Below are 23,018 nucleotides of genomic sequence, written 5' to 3' on the forward strand. Positions count from 1 at the left end.
TCAGTTGCCATACAATTCCGAGGGTGATTTTCTTAAGAAATCAATGTACCAAAACTAATGTCAAAAACTCTTTGTCTTTTACACATTAATTTTCCTTTTCAAGGGGCCCTAAAGCGCTCCAGCAGGGGTAAACTTTCAGACTCAATACACGTTTTACATGTATGCACATTGTTGTTTATGAGACGCTCTATAAAAGAAAAAAACATGCAGGCTAGTGAAAATGCCCACGGGCTAGTTAAGAGTCTCTTTCAGTAGCCCGGCTGGCTAGTAAAAAAAGTTAAGGTTGAACCCCGTGCTGGCAACATTAATGTATCCCTTTTTATTTCTGTGGTTCTCATATTTTTTGGCCTCTGAAGTAGGGTCAGTCTGTCAGCAAAATAATTAAAATCTGGGGAAAAAAATAAAATGCAGTTGCATCCTTAACAATGCCAAGTGCATAGTGTCTCTTGTTTTGTTTATTGCAATGAGGTTATCTTATCACTGAACAAAATAATAAACCATATTTGCCAAGATATAGTTGACTTGCATTATCATGCAGCTGACTAATGCTTTGGCTGTAGTGGCAGCCATGACATTACAGTCGTCCCCTGATATGATGAGATGCAACACCTTCACATCTTCTGGGATTTGCACTGGTTGCTATATGCTGTGCTTCAAAAAAATTCGCATCTTATTTTCCAAAGTGTTTTTCAAATAACACAGACCCTTAGGCCTATAACCTGATTTTGATATCCATTTTTTTTCTCAATAATTTATTTTTTGTTAGTGGGGGTTCCAGACAGGGTCGGTGGTAATAAAAAAATCTTTTGTTTTTTTAGGTAGGGAGCCTAAAATAAAGTCATTCCGTTCTGAGAACCAAAGAAAAGAAAGAAAAAAATTTCCTAAGAATTAAAAAAAAAAATAGAAATGGCAGTCAGAGATAACTATAGTAAAGACTCAGTTTTTGAATTAAAATAAACCACCTGGTCGATTTATCTTAAAGATTTCTTTTTTGTCTTGTTTGCATTGGGAACAGATAACGGGTCTTCTCGTACAAGACTACTCTAAGAGACCAAGCCACTGGGCGTCTGTCAAGTCATTGTCTGATTGGTTGAAAGAGGAGGGTGTGCCAGCACTCTACGGCATTGACACAAGGATGTTGACCAAGAAAATCCGAGATACGGTAAGATAATTACGGCGCTCTTTGAGTGCCATGCACTTATTTAGATACTGAGATAACTTGTCACGTCATAATGACATAGCGTGGAAAGTAAGGCAACTTAATTACATAAATTATCACGAAAAATCGTCGTCTCGACATTTCGGCAATTTAACTTGACGAGATAAAAGAGCTTGACAAGTTGTCATCTAGACTTTGGGAGGTTGAGTTGGTGAGATAAAATATCTGACAAGTTGTCAAGTTGAGTTTTGGAAGTCGACTTGGCGGGATAACTTATGCGATTAAGTTTCCTTACTTGTCTGCAATATGTCAGCATGAAGTGACAAATTATCTCAGTCTCAATCAATTGTAGTGACCATCTCTGCCCTCACAGGTACCCATTCAATCCTGGATTGGGAGTAGGGTCTTTCCATAAATTTGGGGCCCAATTTTTGGTGTCCTTTTCCCATCTGACATGTATAAGATTTTCTAATTCAGGACACACTCTTTAATGCCTTCTATCTCAAGAGTGATTACATAAAGCAAAGTACCTGCCAAACAAATAGAACAGGTCGGGTGTAACAGGGACACCAAATAAGTCACATTTTGAACCCCAAACTTATGGAATGACCCAGAAGCCATTAGTGACGAAGTATCTTGACGAAGGAGACATGCAGAACAACTCCAGGCTGGACTGGAATCAACAATTACCCGCAGATCATGAGTTGGATAGTTTACTGGGTATGCTGGGATGAGAATGGATCACAGTATACCCCAAGAAGTGTTACTCCACTAGTCTAGTGACTGTTGTTTTTAGGCTCTGTGAATAAGGCTTTGAGAATGAAAATTTAGATCCTGCCATGTGAGACAGTACCTATGTCCTTGGGCAAGGCAGTTTACCACACTTCTCCCCATCTGTGGGTGCAGTCATTTTACACATAGGTTGTTAAATTTTAGAGCACCCATCACTACTACACTCTGGCGTAGATTTGTTAATTTTGCAAGATTTCTGTATTTCAGGGAACCATTCTTGGCAAGATTGAATTTAATGATCAGCCCATTGACTTTGTGGATCACAACGCAAGGAATCTGATGAGCGAGGTGTCAACGACGGAGACCCAAATCTTTGGCAAGGGTAACCCCCACAAGGTCATTGCCATTGACTACGGAATCAAGAACAACATCATTCGCAGCCTTGTGAAGGTATGTTACCTATCACACACTGTTGGTGGGGAAATGTATGCCTTCTGCAACATATGTTGCTGTGAGTGTGACATTTTCCGATTTTTCAACAGGTTTCAATTTTGAATGTTGGCATCTCTGCTCTATGAATCACAGACTCATTGGTAGTATTGCGCATGCCTATTAAAGTGAGGATTATAAACATTCAACCAATAAAAGGGTAAAGGGACCAGATTTTGAAGGCGTCCAGATTCATGTGACACCAGGAAAAAAGTGTTAAAAACCAGTTGGTGTTTTATCAACCGTTTAAAACCACCCACGTGACAGGCTTTCGACCAATAGGAATGGGAATACTGTTTTGGGTGTTTATGAATCCTGCATTAAACCTACACAAACAATTTGTATGATCAATATGCATTTACAACATCTCACAGATCAAGTAATAGGACCTAATCTGTCAGGTTCCAAACAGTCAACTACTCTAACTGTCATTGAGCATGCAAGGCTCAGTGTCTTTGCAACAAACTCTCGTTTGTAATTCCTGTTTGAATTTATTATATTTTGTTCCATGGGTTTATACGAGTAGCCAAGTGATGCTATTATGGGGTTTTTTTGTTTTCTAGAGAGGTGCAGAAGTTCACTTGGTTCCTTGGGACTATGATGTGAGTAAAGACACTTACGATGGTCTCTTCTTATCCAATGGACCTGGTGACCCAGCCCTAGCAACAGCGGCCATTGAAAATCTCAGGAAGGTACAACTTTTATTTAATTAACTACCTGATTACAAAGTGACCAAATTTCTTGAAAGCAAAAATGTGTTTTTAAGAAGGAATCGGTAAGATAAAGAGTTACGGTAGCACCATGTGACATATCTCTTTTTGTGAGGTTCTGAAAAGAAGTGGGGGAAACTCAACATTTCAGACAGAATGCTCTGCCCATCGTCAAGGGATTCCAACGGGATAATCTAAAGGGATTCGAATGGTGAAGGGAGGTCAGTATGTCGGGAAGAGCATACTGTCGGAAAAGTCGAGTTTCCCCAGTTCTTTTCAGAACCCCACAAACTCACAAAGAGATTTGTCACATGGTGGTGCTACCGTTAACTTTATCTTATTGCTACCTTCACCATGCAAACCTTCAAATCTTATGGAGGAATCTTTTTGTGTGTTTAATTTCTTTAAAGAATGTGAAGCAAACTTTCTATCTAATTATATGCAAACTTTAGGAATGGAAGGTCAATATACATGTAACACAAAAGATTTATTTGACCTGTCCTGATTGATTGAGTACATAAATCAATATGATCAACGTGTGATTTTACTGTGTATTAGCTGATGGTTAAACATGAATGTAGATTTTAACCCTAATCATCCCACAGCCTTTAAAGTAAAAATCCACATTAATAGTGATAGTGGAGGAATTTGCAGTAAGATTGAACTCGGCACTATGGACTCTGTGCATGAAGAGAAGCATTGTGAGCATATTCGAGAGCCCCCTTGGGCGGGACGCACTGCATGCGGCATGTAGTATGGACTCATTTGATTTTGAACTGCACAAACGCATAGCGTCCTTCCGTGAGTATCAGGCTTTATCGACAATGCATTCAAATGTTTCTCCCAGTGGTCTCCCCCACCTCTCCCTTTGTGACCGTTGAGGGGGTACTTGTGCATGGAGTCCATAAGAGTACAAAAACCGTCATCAAGCTGCTGTACATTGGTAGATATGGAAGATTCAAGAAGGTGCCCAGCAAAAATGTCAATGGAGCGACAGGCTTCTGCCCAGTAAGAGATGGCAAGGCTTGCCTGATGACATATGGTCTCGTTTTCCCGCAGGTGATAGAGCAAGACAAGCCCAAGCCAGTCTTTGGCATATGTATGGGTAATCAGCTGACAGCATTAGCAGCGGGGGCCAAGTCCTACAAACTGGCCCTGGGGAACAGGTAATGGCCCCATTTTTTGACAGTGATGTCAAATTGTTTTTATGCCCCGCGGCGAAGCCGAAGGGGCATACTGTTTCCGCCTTGTCCTTCCGTGGGTGGGTGGGTGGGTGGGTGGGTGGGTGGGTGGGTGGGTGGGTGGGTGGGTGGGTGGGTGGGTGGGTGGGTGGGTGGGTGGGTGGGTGGGTGGGTGGGTGGGTGGGTGGGTGGGTGGGTGGGTGGTGGGTGGTGGGTGGGTGGGTGGGTGGGTGGGTGGGTGGGTGGGTGGGTGGGGTGGTGGGTGGGTGGGTGGGTGGGTGGGTGGGTGGGTGGGTGGGTGGGTGGGTGGGTGGGTGGGGGTGGGTGGGTGGGTGGGTGGGTGGGTGGGTGGGTGGGTGGGTGGGTGGGTGGGTGGGTGGGTGGGTGGGTGGGTGGGTGGGTGGGTGGGTGGGTGGGTGGGTGGGTGGGTGGGTGGGTGGGTGGGTGGGTGGGTGGGTGGGTGGGTGGGTGGGTGGGTGGGTGGGTGGGTGGGTGGGTGGGTGGGTGGGTGGGTGGGTGGGTGGGTGGGTGGGTGGGTGGGTGGGTGGGTGGGTGGTGGTGGGTGGGTGGGTGGGTGGGTGGGTGGGTGTGGGTGGGTGGGTGGGTGGGTGGGTGGGTGGGTGGGTGGGTGGGTGGGTGGGTGGGTGGGTGGTGTGGGTGGGTGGGTGGGTGGGTGGGTGGGTGGTGGGTGGGTGGGTGGGTGGGTGGGTGGGTGGGTGGGTGGTGGGTGGGTGGGTGGGTGGGTGGGTGGGTGGGTGGGTGGGTGGGTGGGTGGGTGGGTGGGTGGGTGGTGGGTGGGTGGGTGGGTGGGTGGGTGGGTGGGTGGGTGGGTGGTGGGTGGGTGGGTGGGTGGGTGGGTGGGTGGGTGGGTGGGTGGGTGGGTGGGTGTGTCCGGAAAAATCTTGTCAGCGCGATAACTTGAGAAATACTTAACATATGAACTTCAAATTTGGTTTGTGGATTGTCCTTGGTAATCCTAAGAAGCCTTTTGCATTTGGGGCCGAGAGGTCAAGGGTCAAGGTCACAGTGGCTGAAACAATAGAAATTTTGTCAGCGCGATAACTTGAGAAATACTTAACATATGAACTTCAAATTTGGTTTGTGGATTGTCCTTGGTAATCCTTAGAAGCCTTTTGCATTTGGGGCCGAAAGGTCAAGGGTCAAGGTCACAGTGGCTGAAACAATAGAAATTTTGTCAGCGCGATAACTTGAGAAATACTTTACATATGAACTTCAAATTTGGTTTGTGGATTGTCCTTGGCAATTCTAAGAAGCCTTTTACATTACGGGCCAAAAGGTCAAGGGTCAAGGTCACAGTGACTAAAACAAAAGAAATTTTGTCAGCGCGATAACTTGAGAAATACTTTACATATGAACTTCAAATTTGGTTTGTGTATTGTTCTTGGTAATCCTAAGAAGCCTATTGCATTTGGGGCCGAAAGGTCAAGGGTCAAGGTCACAGTGGCTGAAACAATAGAAATTTTGTCAGCACGATAACTTGAGATATACTTTACATATGAACTTCAAATTTGGTTTGTGGATTGTCCTTGGCAATCCTAAGAAGCCTTTTGCATTTGGGGCCAAAAGGTCAAGGGTCAAGGTCACAGTGGCAAAAACAAAAGAAATTTTGTCAGCGCGATAACTTGAGATATACTTTACATATGAACTTCAGATTTGGTTTGTGGATTGTCCTTGGCAATCCTAAGGAGCCTATCGCATTGGGGGTCGAAAGGTCAAGGGTCAAGGTCACAGTGGCTAAAACAATAGAAATCTTGTATTTATTCTGAGATCATAGGGATTAGGGATTAATTCATATAAAACCTACAGAAGACACTAATGCTGTCAAATGAACGTTCCATTTGACCAAGGTACATGTAATTTGATGTTAGAGTGGTGTTATGTCATGGAAACAGTCACGGTTGCGGGGCATTTGTGTTTGTAAACACACCTGACTTGTTTAATGTAGGTACTAGTTTAACATGTACCGTGTATGTTTGAAGTGCCTAGATGTTATAATGTCATTACGGTTCATCATTAACCCTTTAGTCACTGTAGCGCCTGAAACCACCCTGCCTATTACTCCTGTAGCGCTCGAAACCCTCCATCACTCTATGGTTTTATTTATTTTTCAGTGAATAAACACAATGTAATACAGTGTAGTAGTGGTGCTAATGAGTTAATTTGAGCACAATGCTAGCTGCCCAGGCAAGGTTAAACAATGTATTCAATGATAGGAGGGTAAACAATCTTAACTCTACTTTTGACAAACAAAACATCAATCTGATGGACAGTGCCATCTGTAAATTCAAAGAATGCGTGTTTTGGAAGACAAGTTGAACAAGTCATTTTTAAAACTTTTTATTTTGTTACTTGCAGGGGTCACAATCAGCCTGTCCTCAACATGATCAGTGGCCAAGCATTCATCACATCCAGAATCATGGCTATGCCATTGACGAAGCCTCTCTACCCAAAGAGTGGAAACCAATCTTTGTCAATGCTAATGACCACAGTAATGAGGTAAGGCACCATTTCAAGGCTTTGAATGTCCGACTTAACCAGTTCACGCCGAGATTATTTGGACAAGAACGGAATAAGGCGCAGGATTACTTTTCACTCGACCTCAAGCCAGGTGGGTAGAAGCCATCACCCTCGGGCAGCACACTCATATTTCTGGCCTCACTTGCTGGGAGCGGGTTGCCGACATATTGTGTATATGCATGTAAAGCGTGTATACACGGCCTCCGGCGCGAACTGGTTAAAGGTATTATACGACATTTGCAAACATCAAAGCACAAAACTACCATATTAGTATGAAATATCTTACTTGACCGTAAGTGAATAATAGTCTCAAGCATCCTGTGAAATCACGGCATGGTGTGGTGTTATTTCCCCAACCATGGTTGGAAAAAACTTAATTTCTTCAAATACTGCCCCCAATAAACCAACTTTAGTTAGTCCACATTTTGTTTGCAATTGGTTACACATCTCTGAACGGGTGCAAGCCAGCAGTCTGATTTTCTGACCTTACAATTCCCCGACATCTATAAATTGCTCTGTTTCGTCTGAAGTATGGTCAGGGAACCAGACTACAAGAACAGCACTTTTTCTTGGTTTTCAGGCATCTATGAACACAAAACTTTGAGCTTTTAAGCGCAAAAATCTGAAAGCTTTGGGTGGCACTATGTTATAATTTGTTTTTTTTATGCTCCAAATTTGGTGTAAACATAATATCAATCCTTCTAAGACTTGCAACATTATTTTAAATTTCATTTTGACGCAGCTCAACTGAGAAATAATTGAGGAATTGCTTGGTCTTTCTTATTGACCTGATTTCAGGGCATTATGCATGACAGTAAGCCCATCTTCACAGCCCAGTTTCATCCAGAGCACAAGGGAGGTCCTACTGATACTGAGGTAAAAGATTTGATATAGTCACTCAATTTCCTTAAGCATCTCATGTTCAGGGCTGAGATTTGTCAGGCTTTGTCCTGATATCTGGAATTTAACCTAACCGCCCTGAATCCTTCAAAATCCTCTTTGCCAAAGTGGAGGAATTTGGAGGATTGAGGTTACATGGCAAAAGTGCATTACTGATTTCGTAGGATGCACTTTGTCAAGGTCTTGGGCCGGACTTTGTGTTGTTTTTGCTCAGCCATGCATAAATATAGGCCTGGATTATGCTTAAAATCCTCCGTACTGCTTCAAGATGTAACTGGCTCTGCCTCAACGTATTGACAGTCACTGCCGCAGGATTTTGCAGGATTCAGGCAGTGGTCACCCCTCCACGGACCATATTTAAGAAATAATGCAGGAATTTGCAGGATTGAGGCTATATGCTATTTTTTCATGAGGCCAATTGGAGGATTTTGCAGGATTGAGGCTACATCCTCAAAAAGGCCTAGGAAGTTAGGGTTAAAGAATCCCTTTTGAAATCTGAAATCCTGAGATTTACTGTAATAGGTGTTTTTACCTATAAACGTTTTTATAAAACAAAAGAAATTGGCATTTTAGGGATGCCTGTAGGCAAATTTATGCAAACATAACATGGACCCTATGTTGCTCTGGAGCTCTTGGCGACCATCAATGATCAAACCCTCTTCCAATTATTGCATGGATTCTTCATTTTCTTCCAGTGTCACCCCTGCATATAAGATCCTGTGTAGAGCAGTGGCTAGAAGCTGTGGAATCCTGTGTCCAAAATGTTAGGGAGACTTCTTCTCATTCTTGTTCAAGCTTTTAAGAAATGTGGATTCAAGCGTAACCAGCAACAAAGTGCTTGGATGTGGGGTTTTACCACAGCAACAAGAGTGTTATTGAAATCTGTAAGGGCATATATTAATTGTGTTTATTGTTGATTACAACTAGAAAAGTCTAAGGCAACTCATTAAGTGTATACTCCTCAGGGAGTCTGACTTCGTTTTTTTAGGTATCAAAAATCATGTGTACCCTGCGGACTCACAATGAGCACGTTGTCTTTTCGTAGCAACTTGTGAAGCCGTAATGAACAGGTGCTTTTGCTAGACGATTTCAACTCACTCAAACTTACCATTGTTCCAATTTTTTTTTGGATTTTTGCATTAACCTCCAGTTATGTTGCTTTTTTTGACAGTTTATGTTTGATACATTCATGGAGCTTGTGAAGAGCGGTCAGAGCGACATCAAAGCTGCCATTAGCCCAGTATTCCCAACACCAGAACGACTTACAGTAAGTCTGTACTAAATTCCTCAGCTATACGGATAAAGTACATATATTGACTAGTAACTGTTAACATTTCATGTGATTTGTGTGAAATTTTAGACAAGTTATGTCTACTTCAATACAAAAAACACAACATTCAGCTGTCCACCAATGATAGTTTACTGTTAAAATGCAATGAAACAAGGGCATTTTCCTGCCTTCTTGAATGAACGAAACTTTGCATAGGAAAACAGACAAAAATCACCAATATTATTTCAGAAACAAAATTCCTCATATTTGAAACACAAAATCTGAGATTCAAAATAATGTTTCAATCTTGACAACAATTTTAAAAATCTCATTTGTATCTGATTGCCTGTTTGCAGTCTCTGGTTCTCACTCGGCTCAATAGCTTCACATGACATTCCAAGGACAGCTGTAAAAATGGATTCTTTTAGCAAAACTTCTCACAAAATGGATCACTTTCTGTTATTTCTTTTTTCAAATGAGTGGAAGACCATGCTCGTTTAATTCATGCTTCGTTGGTGTGTAAAATTTAATTGGTTTTATGGGGGGGAAAATAATCCAGGGGCTGATTTCACGAAGCTTGTCTTATCCTGCGATTCATCTTAGGGCATAAGACAAGTCCCTGCTCTAAGATAGATCTTAGCTAAGACATCCTCAGACTGATTTCACTAAACCCATCTTAAGCAAGACTCATCAAAACTACCAAATTGATTGCTGTTTGTGGTTTGTTTTTACTACTTGACGAAACAGTCGTTGAAAAGAAATGCGCAAAACCAACTTCCCATGCACATGCATAGAACATGAACTTTCGCCAGACGAAAAATTACTTTACTCAATAGATTTCACACGCAAGGTAATTCTACTTGCTCCTGATCTTCACTGTATTATAAAAAGCCAACTAGGTGTCGGCGTATGATTAAATTTTGTAAACAAGTTATTATATTAAAACTGCCTACGTATCAGAAATCTGTTCAAATCTGTTTCTACGGCAGTTTTCTTCCTCGAAACTACCGGTAAAACTCTAGGCCGACACTCGTCTTTTATGGCAATGATTTCTAGAAGATATACAAATTTATGCACGCATAAGACTGCCCTCAGACTAATCTTAAGTTAAGACGAGTTCAGCCGCGTTGCTAAGGAAGTAAGGACGTGTTGAATGCGTCTTAAGTTTGGTGAAATTGATCCTAGCACGAGTTGCGAATTAAGACCAGCTACCCTTCCTAAGATGCTTCTTAGCATTTAGTGACAACGGCCCTTGGTCACTTTCTTTTTGACTTACCCTGAATAGTCAAACAAAAAATAATCAGGTTGCTGGCTTTCCTGGCACAGTGCCTGAAAAGACTGTTTGATTATCTCAATCACTCATAAGACAAGATGATGATTCTTACATATGCAGCATACGTCCTTAAAATGTGAGGACAATGTATGATTTTAGTAAAACTAAAGAGGAAAATATTGATTGTATTTGTGATAAACTCAATTTGAGGTAACATAGCTCATAATGAAAGTGCAATGTATTCATAACTGCTGACAAAGAAATTTATCATTTGAATTGAATTGATTTAATACTTTCTTCTTTCTTTCTGTAGGTTTCCAAGGTTCTGGTGTTAGGATCAGGAGGTTTGTCTATCGGTCAAGCTGGTGAGTTTGACTATGCTGGATCACAAGCCATCAAAGCTCTCAAGGCAAGTCAAGAGATTAAATCATCTTTGTCATTTTGTAAATGGATTTTCCTATAAGACCTACCCCTTGACCATGTCACATTTGTTTACAAAATTGGGTGTTGTGGTTACGTGATGCCCAACAAACTGTTCTCTTCTGCACCACATGTATATCTCTTGAAATATGAGTGGTTTAAAAGTGTTGACATAAACTGTTTAATGTGAGCAAAAGAAAATACAAAAGATGCTTCAATGTTTGGGTTGCCTGTCAGTTGGACATCTCAGGTGACATGGTATTTAGGTTAACCATTCAAACCCCCACCCCAGAAGTTGACATCCCTTTATAGGTGCTGCCAAACAATAGCTACTTCATACTTTGCGAAAGGACATAACAAAACTAGTTTTTATGTGCACGCTTCGAGTATGAATTTTTCTGTGAATAAACATGTAGGATGCTTCTAAATGTACTTTATGTTGTACCGTACAAAAAGTAAAGAAGGATTGATGATTAATGGCTGGACAGTACAGGGTGTCTCCAAAAAAATGTAGCATTCAATCCATCAATATTAAAAATACTAGCACTCTCTTTTTACAAAACATATCTATAGAGTCTGAAGGTGTAGTAAATACTCTACACAATGGTCTTTGTCCCATCTCATTTCGACGCCCTAGTCCAAAGATACAGCTAAATATAAAATGAAATGACTTGAATTCCAAGTTGGGCCACTTGGTATCTAGTGAAAGGCATTCACATACCAAGAAGATGAAGAAAGTGGCCAAAACAGATTTTGACAGTGTTTACAAGCTTTACTGTAACTTTTAAACAAAAGGTCCAAATCACACAGAACAAAAATCCTGTCAAGGGTAAAGAAACGCTTGTATCATCTCATGGTAATTTTTTTTTACAAAAAAAAAACTGATTTAGTTTCCTCAGAAAAAAGTGTTGTTCGACTGCTACAGTTATTTGTTTTTAAATATGAGTGTAACATAGAGGTTGACAATTTAGTTAAAAAGTGGCCGTTTTTTAGGTGAGCACTTAGTGGCGGTTTCATTTGATGTGGTTGAAATATGTCGCATTTCCTACTACAGGAAGAGAACATCCAGACAGTATTAATGAACCCCAACATCGCCTCAGTCCAGACCAATGAGTACGGTGAGAAACAGGCCGACAACGTCTACTTTGTTCCCATCACTCCTGAGTATGTCATCGATGTCATCAAGCGTGAGAAGCCTGATGGAATACTGCTATCTATGGGAGGCCAGACAGCACTGAATTGTGGAGTAGCGTTATTCAAGCAGGGTATATTCAAGGAGTATGGAGTCAAGGTAAATGGACTGGCTATGGGTGAAAGTGAAGCCAATTCTATTGAGCTGTTGGGCACAGAAATGAGCAAAGCACATAAATATGTTTTCTGTAGCCAAAAAAGTAAATGAAATGTTGAAAATCACAAATTACAGGATGTCAGCCGATTTGTATTAATACATAAATTTGCAAAGCAATGCCCCCCCCCCCAAAAAAATTGTCTTTTACTGAACAAAGTCTATTTGGAATATGTTACAGTTAGTGAAAATTGGAGTCGCCCACCACCCTTCCCAACAAAAAAATGAAAATCAGGTCCTCCAAACTTTATAGCTTTAATAATGTCAGTCATTCATTTAAGTTATAAATTTATTTTAGTTGTCAGTTTGGAACTATGCTTTTGGGGACAAACGACACCTTCAGTTTTATTTGTGACACAAGTTTTCTCTCCGCATTGGGTATATAATGTTAATAATTATACTCTCAGATATGACAGACAAATGATTGTTTTTCAAAGTAACATCCCAAATACACATTCATTCTGTATCTGGGGTGGGTGTGGTTTCTCTTCATAGCATGATCATGCTGCCTTTTTGTAAACAGAAACAAACGTCCCACAATACAAATTATCAACACTTTTGAGTTGGATGGTCAAGTTTTGAAAGTTAAGATTAAGATTTAAAACTTATTTACTCTTGGTTTACAAGAACTGTCTGCAAAAAGTCTTGTTTTGAAAGAAGTATTAAGTTGTGTTGGTTGTTATGCAGGTCCTCGGAACTTCAATAGAATCCATCATGGCCACTGAAGACAGACAGACATTTAATGACAAATTGAAAGAAATTGGAGAGAAGATTGCCCACAGTTTTGCTGTTGAGTCGGTAAGTATTAAATGTGCTTTGAACTCATGCAGAGCACTATATTTGAGTGTTGAAAATCATTGTTGGACAAAAGTGCTGTATCCTCCCTGTGCTCACACATAGGTGTGTTACTTCTTCATTCAACTGCAATTTGGTCATGAAGAATCCTGGCAATTTGCTCATATGACCGCAGCTGATTTCACGAAACAGTGCGTAACTTACGCCATACGTAGGACTTAAGGCAACAAATTTGCGCAGCTGCCCAAAAAGCTCTATGATAAATTTCATGAAAATTGTTGCGCATCATTTTATATAATCGAAACATTTTGGATGAGGATAATAACAGTTTTTACAACAACTGTTTGCGTATGATTTTGTTTGGTCACAAAACAGTACTTGAGTCACCCCTGCCCGCCATTTTGAAAATAGTTTTGTCTGACTTTCTTCCGATCTTGCGGCAACTCTAAACCAGTTTCATGAGTCAAATAACAATTAATTTACCCCAAACACTAAGCTGTGAGTGTCTTGTATCAACCTTCATAACTTGGACAACAGCAGGCTCCACGACAATCATGAATTGCTTGTAAAATTTTTCTTTTCATTTTCAGTCCCTATGCCGCCACAGCTTGCGCCACCTACAATGATTGCAAAAGTTACGCCATAATTTGTTGCGCAAGTTGCGGACATACGCACTTTGAATATTTCATGAAATGTGTCTTTACTGAAATGTAATTGTGAAATCGGCTGCCGATGTGCTCATCATTTGTTCCTCTTTCATTCTTATTAATAGACCACTTTGCTACCGTTCTCTTTAAGAGTCTATTATGGCTAAACAATTCCCTTTCAGGTTGAAGAGGCTTTGGACGCTGCTGATAAGATTGGCTACCCGGTCATGGTGAGAGCTGCATATGCATTGGGTGGATTGGGGTCAGGGGTCGCCAAGGATAAAGAAAAACTCAACGAGATTGCTACACAGGTAAGCCAATTAGGGGTGTTACTTTGGAATATTCATATGGGGTCAGAAAACAACACAAATCACTCACATTGATTTAATCTTTGAAACCCCATGGGAAAAATGTTGATAATGGTGGATTGATATATGACATTTGTTGTTGTTTTTAAGGCCTTGGCATTGTCAACTCAGCTCCTGATTGAGAAGTCACTGCTTGGTTGGAAGGAGGTTGAGTACGAGGTAGTGAGGGATGCTGCCAATAACTGCATCACTGTCTGCAACATGGAAAACTTTGATCCACTTGGTGTACACACAGGTTGGGACCCCCCCCCCACCCCCCCCAAAAAAAATATTCATCCCCTCCCCTCCCCTCCCCCAATCATCCCCCCATCATTCCCCCCCCCCCCAAAAAAAATATTCATCCCCTTCCCCCCCCCCCATCATTCCATCCACCCATCAACAAAACATTGACCCATCCCACATCGTGTCCATGGAACTTAATATAAACAAAACTGAAACCAGGATTTGGGGTTAAATATTTTGTCAAATTTGTTCGATAACAAGTGTATTTGCAATGGTTTAAGTTAGAATTTGCCTATTCTGCTTTTTTAGCCAACTTTATGTTACAATAGTGACACGATCCTGTTAATGTTGATCCTCAAAAAAATAAAACGTTTACTTTCGAACAATTTCGAAAGTTGTTGCCTATGTGCATACGAGGGCCCTTGATAATTGAAAATGCAAAACTTAATTGTAACTCTGAGATATATGGCACCATTTCTGTCACAGCGACATAATTGACCTATCGAGGTAGATTTGCGTCAACGCAGCTTGTGCAATATTATCCAACTACATGATATACAAATGGACGCGGAACGTGCAAAATCTGAGACAAACAATGGGTCCCCCACTTTTGGATTTGAAAAATGTGGACACTGCTATTTATTCATGTTCATTTAATAGGCGGACCTGTTAAGCCCCAGCCGATCATGTTATGAGCTATGATTAATGTCTGACAATAGTCTGACATGCACAGACTAATGCTTGATGTGTGCATCTGGAATATGCAGTGTGGCATTGGAGCGGCACATGTGGTGTTGCCCATGTGCACAGTGGGCGGGGCCTAATGGATAGATCTATTGTCATGTACACTTTAACTGTTTATAAGGCATGATCTTTTGAGCTATGTGAACCAGTTGGCATGTGAACCAATTGGCTAGTGAACCAATTAGCTAGTGAACCAGTTGGCATGTGAACCAGTTGGCATGTGAACCAGTTGGCATGTGAACCAGTTGGCATGTGAACCAATTGGCTAGTGAACCAATCAGCTAGTGAACCAGTTGGCATGTGAACCAGTTGGCGTGTGAACCAATTAGCTAGTAAACCAGTTGTCATGTGAACCAGTTGGCATGTGAACCAGTTGGCATGTGAACCAGTTAGCGATTGAACCAATTGGCTAGTGAACCAGTGGGCATGTGAACCAGTTGGCATGTGAACCAGTTGGCATGTGAACCAGTTGGCATGTCCACTCAATGATGTAGGAAAAGCCTTTACTTTTTAGTACCCACATCCATTCATTTACACAACCCATCAGCCATATTTCTGGTTGCTTCAAATTTGGTGCTTTTGAATTTTAATATTCTGATGATGTATTTCTTCCTAAACAGGTGATTCTATTGTCGTGGCCCCCAGCCAGACTTTATCCAACCAGGAATATCACATGTTGCGTGAGACTGCTCTGAAGGTAGTCCGTCATCTCGGTATCGTTGGGGAATGTAACATCCAGTATGCTCTGCATCCCTCCTCCTTGGATTACTGCATCATTGAAGTCAACGCTAGGCTGTCTCGCAGCTCAGCATTAGCATCAAAGGCAACAGGGTTTGTCTAACTATTGATTTGTAACCAATGTAATTGTTATACGATGGTGAAGTTTCATGGGTTGAGTACTGTTTACGTAACATTAGTTCATGTATGATGACCTGATGACCTGATGCAGAGTACATCGCCTCATGTTACCCGGGTTCATGAGCTCTATTGTTCTCAAAAACTATTGGACATTTTCATCCCCCCTGCTTAGTACAGCGAAGCTAGAATAGATCCTGCTCATAAAGAAAATAAATAAAGTAGGTGATGTACCTGGACATGTTCGTGTTGACGTAGATCTGCATTACAGACATTATTTAAGAGAGAAGCATTGAATTGCACAGAGCTGTCAAAGCACATAAATTCTGTCTAAGAGACATACATGAAATATTCATTACTGTATTGTTACTTCATAAAAGACATGAAAAGTTATAAAGAATGATACCATGGTATAACTAAACAATTGTTGTCTGTTGTGATATAGTTAATGGGTTTTTTACGCATCCACTCAGTGCTGTTTGCATCCCACGGATGTACACAACTCTGTGAATTTCAACATAGCAGACAACATTTCTGTAAGCATTTGTATTTTGTAGCAGAACAAAAGCTTTCACAAAGACTTAACACAGAATGCGGTATCTGAAAACATGCTATTAGTTATATAAATGAGTGTTAAAATGATAGAATTGTTGTACTTTGTAGTATTTGATATTAGTCAACCCCCCCCCCCCCCAAGTTGCTTACCCAGACCATGTTCCCCTGCAGGTATCCGTTGGCTTTCATTGCTGCAAAGTTAGCGTTGGGTATCCCACTACCGCAGATCCGCAATGCTACCACCCAATCCACCACAGCATGCTTTGAGCCTAGCTTGGATTACATTGTGACGAAGATACCACGCTGGGACCTGGATCGCTTCCATCAGACATCCAGTGTCATTGGTAGCGGCATGAAGAGTGTTGGGGAGGTAAGCATCACACTGTCGCTGCCACTTTTCAACAGACTTCTATAAGTCATTACTCAGACTCAATTTTATCTTGAATTAAACATTAGAGGACGCTGACTTGAGTTTAAACTCAACCCTTTGGACTGAGATACTAGGATTGGACTTTGACTAAGATGTAAACAGACAAGACTGAGACTGGTGACTCAGACTTAGTTACATTGAGCAGGCCTCACAACGAAACCTATAACATCTATACAAACCTATATTTCAACTGTGAGGCCTGCATTCAGTAGACTTGGACTGGGACTCGACCAAAGCCAAATTTCATGGCTCTGTGTACAGTCAGCGAAAAATCCACTCTTACTGTAGCAGAACATTCTGTGCTTACAGTATGCATATTTCACTTAGCAAGGAAGTACAATTTGTAACTAAGGATTCTGTGCTTACTGGGTTAGCACATAATTTTTCTGCTAGCGCTGTCGGCACAGAATGGTGATCGTAAGCGCGGAATTCTGTGGTTAGCAGAGCCATGAAATTGGGCCAGGTTGGACTTAGACTCGGCCTCGTTGACTGACTCACAGTACTCCGTCTTACCTAAACAGAAAAAGGTTGAAGTACTGTACTTTCAAAAACGCTTTTAAAGCAGCAATAAATCTTGTATAGCCTATGCATGTATATATGTAATTTTAATTCTTATGAAATATTTACATGAACTTCCTGCAATCCATAGGTCATGGCCATAGGGCGTACCTTTGAGGAGAGTTTTCAGAAGGCGTTGCGTATGACCCATCCGTCCATTGATGGCTTCTCACCCAAGATGCCCATGGGAAAACCCTTCCCACCCAGTCTGGAGGAAGAGATGATTGTACCATCCAGCTACAGGATTCACATCATTGCAAAGGTAAATCAACAGTTATTCATGCCTACCTATAGACTTCAATATTATTATTATTGTTTTATTAAAAATTGAATTTGTAACCAATGACGAAACTGAGTTAATTTTACAAAAAACTTTTACACATGGAAAGTTGGATTTTTTAATTTAATAGTATTAGCAGAATACTATTCTTTAAACAACTTCTTTTGCTTTTTTTTTAATTGCTTTTTAAACATTTTTCCTGTGTTTGTTTTCTTTTCTAGGCTCTTCATGATGGATACACTGTTGACCAGATCCATGACCTGACGGCCATTGATAAATGGTTCCTACACAAACTGAAACGGGTCACCGACATTGATCAGACATTACTGAAGCTTGACTCGTAAGTCTTGAGAAAAACATCAGGCTGAAATAATAAGCCAGTCCGGTATCTTGATGAAGTAGTCCATGTCAAAGGTCATTCGGGATAAAATCGCTGACGTGATGATATGCGATGTTACGCGGACACCCATTCTGCTTGTAATTAATACGTGAGCATCGTGCGCCTGTCTCCGTGCAGGTTCATGCGCCTTTGATGAGCCTTCGATTATCCCGAATGACCCGTGACCCATATCATTGTGCGCATGCGCAGCTGAAATACCAAACTGGCTTATTCAGAAGGGAGTTTATGTGGTTGGAAGTGTCTATGTCAAATTGCATACTTTTCCTCAACTGGGTTTGAAGTTCGTGAAGTGAACAAGAATAACTTGCCTAGGGTGAGACTTGAACCTCTGACCTGAAGATTACATCATCAGTGGTCTTTTAACTTGAAAACTTTCATTCTTGTAACTAGTCAGTTTCCTTGCAAATATGTTCAAATAATGTGTTGATTTGAAGTCACATCCTCTTATAAATCCACACTTTGGCTTTCCAGGTTCCATCAAATTGGGAAGACCCTTTGCCACGCGGAAACAATTTAAAGATGCGTTCCCCATGCTGTTGTTGAGTTTCACCTCGAGTGGCCTTACAAATGATGCATGGTTGAATTTGTGAAAAACACACTGTTCTTTGCAAAGTTTTAGTGTTGAATATTGCTAAATTTCAGGGACTTTCTCATTTTAGATCCATTCAGAATCACAAATTTGGCAACAACTGAAATTACCTGAAGTATCTGGGTATGACAGAAAACATCAGAATTGTTGAAATGAACGAACTTTCATGCTCGATCAGAATTGTTATTCAACATTTTAAGGCTATTTTTAAAATAACTCATTGAAAACTAGATTTTTGTATAACTCATTTCAGTTCTCACTTTTTGTTTTAAACTCAGGAACTCTGTTTCCTCAGACATGCTCTTGAAAGCCAAGAAAGCTGGTTTCTCTGATCTGCAGATTGGAAGTAGGCTGAAGATTGATGAGACAGACGTCCGTGTACTCAGGGAGAAAAATGCAATCAAACCTTGGGTTAAACAGGTATGGGTCGGCCAGGACAAAAATCCTAACCTTACCCTGCACCTAGGGCATTTAAGCAATGTCCACCCTTCTATGGTCCCCCCCCCCCCCCCCCCCTCCATGAACAATTTGGGCGGAGACAGTTAGTGGACTAGTGATTGATTTCTGACATAAATTACGAATGCGCATTAATAGCAACGTGCAAACACCTCTAGTCGCTAAACGTCTTGGTCCTGGGCCCCCAATGTGCTTTATGATTGGTACTGTTAACCAGTGATATAACTGTGCCCAGACTCCAGTTCCAAATAGTTGACTAGAGTACTCCAACCATCCTGCTTTCGTGTGAAGTTAGTTAAACTATGGTTAAAGGTAGAGGGGACCATTTGCAGCTATCCAAAGATAACTGACCAAATTATTGTTAAAAAGCTTACTTGGTTTAAAGATAGTAATGGCAGTAAACTCCCTGTGAAATTATTCCTTCTGGCATGCTGTCATTTAGAAGAAAACTATAAAAGAAGGTCATTTCCAAAGATATGTCAAGTGACACATTTTTTGGAAATTTTCGTAGTAGTTGGTTTGTAACTGGGCGATTCCATCAATGGGTGTGTTAAAGCGTTGACACGATGCACACGCGTGCGCAGCTGCTATTATTCATCAGTTCAGTGTGTGACATCACGTAGCTACAATCAGCTGAATGAGAATCATGTCCCGAATGCTGATTTTGGGATGGTGTCACAAGTGGGCACAATTCAAAATACGACTTTTGAACTGAAATCGAAATCAAGGATATTGTGTTTTCTCATGATATACAGCAAAGACAGACCTAGAACTTCATTGGGTTTAGTTTAGTTGTTAAGCAACCGTCTTTGAATTTTGAGCGCTTTTGCTGCTTCAAACGAAAACAAAATGCACAAATGACAAACGGTCCATTCTACATGTACCTTTAACACTCAAACTTGCTATGTAACCCATTAGCACATTACACTGTATAATATTGTATTTACTCCTTGATGAATCCAGAAAACCATGGAGTGCTGGTGCAGTTGGGGGCAGTATGAGGAGTAATTGGAAGGGCGCTTTGGGGCAGTACAGGGACGGTACATGGACTAATGGGTTATCACATGCAATATCTGTCACCTGCTGTAGACAACTGTACCATTTGCTTGTCTTGTCTGTGATTTCTTGCCAGATTGACACCATGGCTGCAGAGTACCCAGCTAAGACCAACTATTTGTACTGCTCCTACAATGGCATGGTTAGTACCAGACTGACTTGTCTTCCTTGGCCTGCAGGATTTCAGACCACCATTCCATTTTTGCACGGCCAAGGCAATATATAATAGAAAAAGTCAATTTTTACCCTCTTCTCTGAAAAGTTCTTCAATCATGTATGATTTGATTGAAGGGATGTGCCATTTGCCTGTGTGTTAAAGCAAGGTTTGCAGCAGATGTGAGGTTTTCATCAGAGGCTGCTATTTTGGATTACTACTTTTAAATAACGTTTCTGATAATGGCAGTTGGAGGTGATTCAGTGACTGTTTCGTGGCCAAACAAAATCATACATAAACAGACGTTGAAAGTTTTGTTATTATGCTTGTCCAAACGTATGCCAAAGTCCGTGAAATTGATTGAAAGTTTATTGCACAGCTGCGCAACAAATTTGTTGCGTACATCCTAAGCATGGCATAGTTACGTGAATAGCTGCAGTGAATTCTGAAGTGGATTCAGAAGTGGAGTGGTTTGTTGATGAGGAGTAACAGTTTGATGTATTATGTTGGATTTACCTTTACTGCCGATCACTCTGTATGTTAGGTTTAACATTTACATGAGAAAATGGCTCTTTGAGCTGACAGGTGCTTTACCAAACTAACATCTCACCACTCAACACACGTCAGGATAACCATAATGATATGTTGTGTTTTGATATTTTGTGGTTTTGTCCCTAGGAGCATGACGTCACCTTTGATGACCATGGTACGATGGTGCTAGGATGCGGTCCCTACCACATAGGTAAGTACTCTGTTTTGATAGAAAGCAACATGTCGGGGTGATTGCTGTTACCAGACTAGTTAGCAGCAGTTGGTCGTTGGTTTGGAGTGCAGTTGCTAGTGTTACATGGTGTCTTCTCCACATAGTGTAAATGCAGTCCTGCACTTGCTCAGGAGCAAGTGATGTAAATTGCACGTAATTGATTTTAGGAATTTTCAGGATCCATTTGAACACATTAGCAAAGCATGTTATTTGTGCCCCAGTAGGTGACCATACAATCCTATACACCCACATTCTCTGTGGTCAGACAGGAGAACCAGTGTCCCAATGAACCGAATTCCTGTGATTTGAATTAAGGGGTCCGTGAAATGAATTTTACTCTGGAGCATATTTGTAGCAAATATCTATTCCTGTGAAATGTATAAAAACTACGAGACATCCCTTTTTGGTAAAGATTTTTGAAAAGTCCAATCCGTTTAGATTTTTGGAATATTATAAAACTTGAAATTCCATTCAATCACATACTCAAATTGTCGTTGTTACTGTACAAAGAATTTTAGGTCACAAAGCAATAATGCCTGCAGTGAAATTAGTGCGTAAAATGGCACATTGAAGTAGGTTCATATTTAAGAACAACCATCACATTTAGCAAAAAATGATTCCAACAATGGTTTGGTCAAAAAATTGAAAAATACAGTTCTGGTATCAAAAATGGATATTTCCTTTCTTTTCTTTGCATAGATGTATTTCATGTAAGTAATTTATGTAAAAGAATTGGAAGATGCATTCCCAGTGCTGTTTTCAATTTTCATCCCCCAAAAATAGACTCCTTTTCTAAATTGCTCTTTTCTAGCAATAGACAAAGTTATTCATTTTTAAATGAGACATCCACACACACAAAAACAGCGGCTATCAGCCTGGATGTTTAGTTATCAAATTATTACTTTACAATTTTGAATTACTGGCTACCAGACAATAATTCCTTTCTCACAAGGTTGGCTGGTTCTTTATCAGTCTCCATAATGTGGACCGGGACCCAGTCGGCTTGCAAAGCAGACCGTTTATTCAGAGGGATTTATTGCAGATGTCCAAAAAAGAAAAGGAAAAAAAAACCAAGTGATTTGGTTGGAGTAAAACATACAAATTCAAATTTATTTATAGACAAAAATGTTGAATGTGTTGCAGAGCAAGGGGAACACAACTTTAATTGAATAGTCATTTTTTTACCCTTGTTCTTTCTAAAATCCTGTGTTGTACAACAACCAGAGAGAGATTATTATATAGAGTATCAACATGGTTAGGAAAGGTTTGTTTCCAAAAATTTCTGTAAATCAACACATACACATATACTGCCCTTTATTTGTTCAGGTAGCAGCGTTGAGTTTGACTGGTGTGCAGTGTCCTGCATCCGTTCATTGCGTGAGATGGGCCACAAGACGGTGGTTGTCAACCATAACCCAGAGACTGTCAGCACAGACTTTGATGAGTGTGATCGACTGTACTTTGAGGAGTTATCCAGAGAGCGAGTGCTTGATATATACAGCCATGAGGTAAAATACAGTCACTGTCATCAATAGTCTGTTAGGCCAAATAAAAAAATAGTTTCTCGTCCAGGGGCCAAGATGGCAAATTTTCCACGATGGCAAATGAATTCCTTCATTTTCTCAACTCTTTTGCTGATTCAAAATTGTGTCCAGAGGAGCCGTCATTCTTTCTACATAGCTACAATTTTGGGGGAAAACAAGTATAAAGACAATATATTGGCAATATATTTGCAAAACATATTGCAGATGTATGAATTACAAAAAAGAGGAGGCTGGAAAAAAGGAACCGGGCTGGGAAGAGAAATTGGTTTATTTTTTTAAAATGGCCTTATCATTTAAACAGCTATTCATAAATACCTAAGACAGTTTACGCATTCCTATTGGTCGAGAGCCCGTCACGTGGCCGGTCTTAAATGGATGATAAAGACATGGCTAGCTGGTCTTAAACACTTTTCCAGTGTCACAATAAAATGTGGATTCCTAAAAATCCAGTGCCTCTTATCGTTTCATTGGTTGAACGTTCACAATCCTCACGTAGGCATGCGCAACACTACCAGGGAGTCAGAATTTTAAAGTTCTAAATTCAAAACGCAACGCGCCAGGTGCGTTCTGCGCGACATCACGCAG

General features: G+C 40.8%; 1 protein-coding gene across 1 annotated transcript in view; it reads left to right on the forward strand.

Annotated features, from left to right (window-relative positions):
• Positions 1 to 23,018, forward strand: part of LOC119722643 (carbamoyl-phosphate synthase [ammonia], mitochondrial-like) — a 48,716-nt gene that overhangs the window by 12,416 nt on the left and 13,282 nt on the right. Inside the window, 21 exon segments of the mRNA XM_038192865.1 lie at positions 1,016 to 1,162; positions 2,159 to 2,341; positions 2,944 to 3,072; positions 4,150 to 4,256; positions 6,648 to 6,697; positions 6,700 to 6,788; positions 7,608 to 7,685; positions 8,881 to 8,976; positions 10,566 to 10,661; positions 11,727 to 11,963; positions 12,705 to 12,815; positions 13,642 to 13,770; positions 13,918 to 14,062; positions 15,414 to 15,624; positions 16,375 to 16,573; positions 17,283 to 17,453; positions 17,693 to 17,811; positions 18,739 to 18,880; positions 20,049 to 20,114; positions 20,805 to 20,868; positions 22,216 to 22,397. Coding sequence (XP_038048793.1) covers positions 1,016 to 1,162; positions 2,159 to 2,341; positions 2,944 to 3,072; positions 4,150 to 4,256; positions 6,648 to 6,697; positions 6,700 to 6,788; positions 7,608 to 7,685; positions 8,881 to 8,976; positions 10,566 to 10,661; positions 11,727 to 11,963; positions 12,705 to 12,815; positions 13,642 to 13,770; positions 13,918 to 14,062; positions 15,414 to 15,624; positions 16,375 to 16,573; positions 17,283 to 17,453; positions 17,693 to 17,811; positions 18,739 to 18,880; positions 20,049 to 20,114; positions 20,805 to 20,868; positions 22,216 to 22,397 — 2,751 coding nt within the window.

The sequence above is a fragment of the Patiria miniata genome, unplaced genomic scaffold, assembly GCF_015706575.1.
Source record: "Patiria miniata isolate m_02_andy unplaced genomic scaffold, ASM1570657v1 HiC_scaffold_16, whole genome shotgun sequence".
NCBI lineage: Eukaryota > Metazoa > Echinodermata > Asteroidea > Valvatida > Asterinidae > Patiria > Patiria miniata.